The following is a 3835-nucleotide window of genomic DNA, read 5'->3' on the forward strand; positions in this document are numbered from 1 at the left end:
AGGCCACATGGTTATCTCATCTAATAACTTACTTGGAAAAGTTGCTCTAAGGATTAAATAGATGATATGTATAGTGACATACTTTGAAAATATTCAATAAGTGATAACTTTTATCATTAACTTTATAATGTGGGTGATAATGCTCCACCCATTCAACAAGGCTATTGAGAATTAATGGATAAGAAAAGGGTTTATGAAGAGCTATTTGTACACAAGTGGAGGACTGTTGGCACTCTGTCCCCACCCCCACCACCACCCCTACCAGTGGATGCAAGGATACACTTCCCTGAAAGGTCTCCAAGTCAGGGCACGGCCCTCCACACACTTCCTCCTGCTTCATATCTTTTGCAGGAAGTTCTTCAGCCCAGAAGGTCATACATCCAGCTCATCTGTCGTGGCCCTTTTGTGCCAATGGCCCTCAAGAGGCAGTCAGAAGTGACACTGTGACACCTTCTGGACCCCACCAGGGTCAGAGTTGCTCTGAAGGGAAGGGGACAGCACGGGGCACCATGCCTGGGACCAGAAGGACTGACCTTGACACTGAAGGTGATGGCTTCCATCACAAAGATGCGGTCAGGAAAGACGCTGGCCACCTCCTCCACGCTGCTGAAGTACCTCACTGGCTCCCGCACATCCCGGGCCTGCTCCAGGAGCTTGAACTTCCCTGCACAGGAGGAGACGCAGGCAGCTAGGGCGGGCCCACTTGCCGGGAGCCTGGCAAGAGAACTCGTGGTCCCCACGTATTGCTCCCCTCATCTCAGCCAGCCCCTCTGGCACTCAGGTGGGCAGAAGGGCAGGTTTGTAGCAGCGTGGGTCACCTGGCTCAGACCTCAGGGGGAGGTGAGCATAGATCTCTGGCAACTAGCTCAGCCCTCACCCCATGGAGAGCTGTGGGTGTGTGCTGAGGCTAGCAGCTGCCTCCCCAGAGAAACCCAAGTGCAAACTAGAACCCAAATACTTGGACACAGAGTTGGCCTCTGACCAAACACCACTGTGGCACTGGGGATGCTGGCGTCTAGCTTGGTCCCAGCCCCACTCTGGCTTGGTATGCCCATAGACAAGTCCCCTCTCCTCTCTGCATCTCCAAGTCCTCATTTGAGGATGTGGGGACAGATGATATTGGGCCCTACCTGGACCCGGCATGCTGTGCATCTACCTGGGGCTGCTGATCCACACTGATGCACTGGGCAGACCAGGGGCCCAGCCCCAGGCCTTGGAGGCCCAGGAAGAGCCACTCTGACCCCAGCTCTGTTCCCAGACCCTGCCCCTGTCCAGCATTCAGCTCGACTGTCCCAGAGGCCTCTCATCTGAGCCCAGCAAGGCCATCTGCCCCCTCCCCATTCCTCCCTGAGGCCTTCCCAACTTGCAGTCTAGGGCAATGCATGTTGGCTGGCTCAGCAGATGTCCCCAGTGGACTCAGACTTTAAAGAACGGTGATAATTGCCCTAACTGGTTTGGCTCAGTGGATAGAGCGTCGGCCTGCGGACTCAAGGGTCCCAGGTTCGATTCCAGTCAAGGGCATGTACCTTGGTTGCAGGCACATCCCCAATAGGGTGTGTGCAGGAGGCAGCTGATCGATGTTTCTCTCTCATCGATGTTTCTAACTCTCTGTCCCTCTCCATTCCTCTCTGTAAAAAATCAATAAAATATATTTTTTTAAAAAAAGAATGGTGATAATCAATACAGCGACCTCTGTGGAACTATCTCACCTCACTGGCCCCACATGCTTTACGTGCCCACTACGAACCGCCCTGACACCTGGACCGATGGCTTCTTCTCAGGCCTAACACAGGAGAGTGCTGTACAGGTGAGAGGACAGCCGGCTGAGAGAAGACAAGGTGACTCTTTAGCTTCTGTAGTCTTCCTGGTGGTTGCCTCAGTCATAGTCCATTCATTTGTTCATTCCATAAACACTTAGGGAGCACCCACTGTGCGCTAGGCCCAACAGAGGCTGCAAATCTGGGCAAAATACAGTCTGCTTTCCAAGACTTCCAGATACAGTGGATGTGACAGTGAGCACCCAATGATGGCAGGATATGACAAGTGCGACAACAGACTCGTGACAAAAGCACTAGAGGACCACTGAGATGGGGGAAAGCTGCCTGGCAGCTTGAAGGGATCTTAAGAGTGAAAAGAGATTTACAGAACGGACATGCCACATGGAAGAAAGAGAAGGAGCAAAAACAGCCACCAAAGCAGACGGCCTGCCCCACATGGTGAGTGCCTGGAGGGTAGGACTGGAGGGCGTGATGACAGGAGGTGAAATAGCTTCTCGCTCCAAAAGGCCTTGAATGCCGAGAGGCTTGTGGAAGGAGACTTGTCAGACTGGAGTGACTTATGAGGGTCCGGGGCGAAGGAAGGGACTCAGTCCACCTGCCTGGTCAGAAATGGAGCCAGCGGAGCTATTAGGCAAAACAAAACCCAGGGGTTTGGGTACAGGACGGTATGGGGGGGCGGTGATAAATGGTGATGGATGGAGACTGAACTGGGGGTGGACAGATGGTGTGTTGTAGAATTGTGCACCTGAAACCTGTGCATCTTTGTGATGGAAGTTAACCAGTGTCACCCCAATAAATTCAATAAAAAGAGAAAAGGGAAAAAAAGCAACTGGAAACCTGGAAGAAGCAGGGTGTGGGGCAGGAGCTGGGGGAGCTGGTCAGAAGTACAGACTGAAGGCCACCAGCCTACAGGAGGCAGCTTCGGCCGGGGGCAGGTAAGATGGCTCAGAGAAATGCCCACAGTGCGCTCCTAGCATGAACACATACCACTTGGTATACAGTGCAGGGTTCCTGGGGTCCCTAAACCCAGAGGCAGCTCCCCCGCACCCCACCCCAATGCAGGGTATGAGGAGCAGAAGGTCAAGGGCAGAGCCTACAGCACGAACACCTAGACGCAGGAAGAGAAATGAAAGCCAAGGAAAGGAGGGGACAATGCCCAGGAGAAAGTTGGGACAAGACCCCCTAGGACCTAGGGCCTAGGTCCTGCCCTACCCAGTCTGAGACCCTGGTGGGAAGAGGCCTGGAATGTGCCACAGCCCTGGAGGGCAGAGGGATAAAGTGGGGAGGGGACCTGGCCAGGAGCAGTGACCTGCGGTCAGGAAGCAGCAATCAGGGTCTGCTACCATCCACCAGTGAGTGGCCCCCCTCTATCACCCCATCGCCTCCCTCATATCCACACACAACCCCCCACCCCCACCCCTGCCTCATCATAAGCAGCCAGGCATGGAGAAATGCCCGCTGCCCCCTGTGGGGAGAGCTGGAGCCAAGTCAGGGCTGGAGCCAGGGGAGGATGTGGCAGGGAGGATCGATGTAACCATGGCAGCCAACGCCACCCCCGCCGCCCCCTCGGCTGCAGCCTGGAGCCCAGCAGTGGTCATCGCCGCCGGGAGGAAGGAAGGGCGCCCTCCCTCCCAGGAGTGATACTCCGGCCCCTGGAAGCCTTTTCCTCCCCCTGAAGCCCCTCTGGGGCAGCTTCCTCTCCTGCCTCCCTCTCCGTGAGACCCAAGGTCCCCGCAACTCTGGGGACCTGCTGACCCGGCCTGCCCCTCCCCCTGGCCGCCCAGAACAGGACTGTCCCTGCCAGCGAGAAGCAGTCTTTTCTATCACCCTCCTCCCAGACCTGACCCAGGCAGATGCTCATAAAGGGCAGGTAAATGCAGAGTGTGGAGTCAGGACAGGCCGGCTGAGTCCCAGCTCTGCCACCACCCAGCTGTGTGAGTGACCTGGGCAAACTGTTTAATCTCTCTGGGCTTCGTTTCCCATCTGTAAAATGAAAGATGCTACTTAGCTCCCAGGGCTCATCTGCCGCTGCTCCACAGCCTCCCCCCACCCCCCAC

General features: G+C 55.6%; 1 protein-coding gene across 1 annotated transcript in view; it reads right to left on the reverse strand.

Moving 5' to 3' along the window:
• The window catches only part of GAREML (GRB2 associated, regulator of MAPK1-like), a 16605-nt gene that overhangs the window by 5665 nt on the left and 7105 nt on the right, over window positions 1–3835 (reverse strand). The window contains exon 3 of the mRNA XM_005874897.2: window positions 534–664. Coding sequence (XP_005874959.1) covers window positions 534–664 — 131 coding nt within the window. The remainder of the gene's footprint in view (window positions 1–533; window positions 665–3835) is intronic.

This window comes from Myotis brandtii, unplaced genomic scaffold (genome assembly GCF_000412655.1).
Source record: "Myotis brandtii unplaced genomic scaffold, ASM41265v1 scaffold454, whole genome shotgun sequence".
Classification (NCBI taxonomy): domain Eukaryota; kingdom Metazoa; phylum Chordata; class Mammalia; order Chiroptera; family Vespertilionidae; genus Myotis; species Myotis brandtii.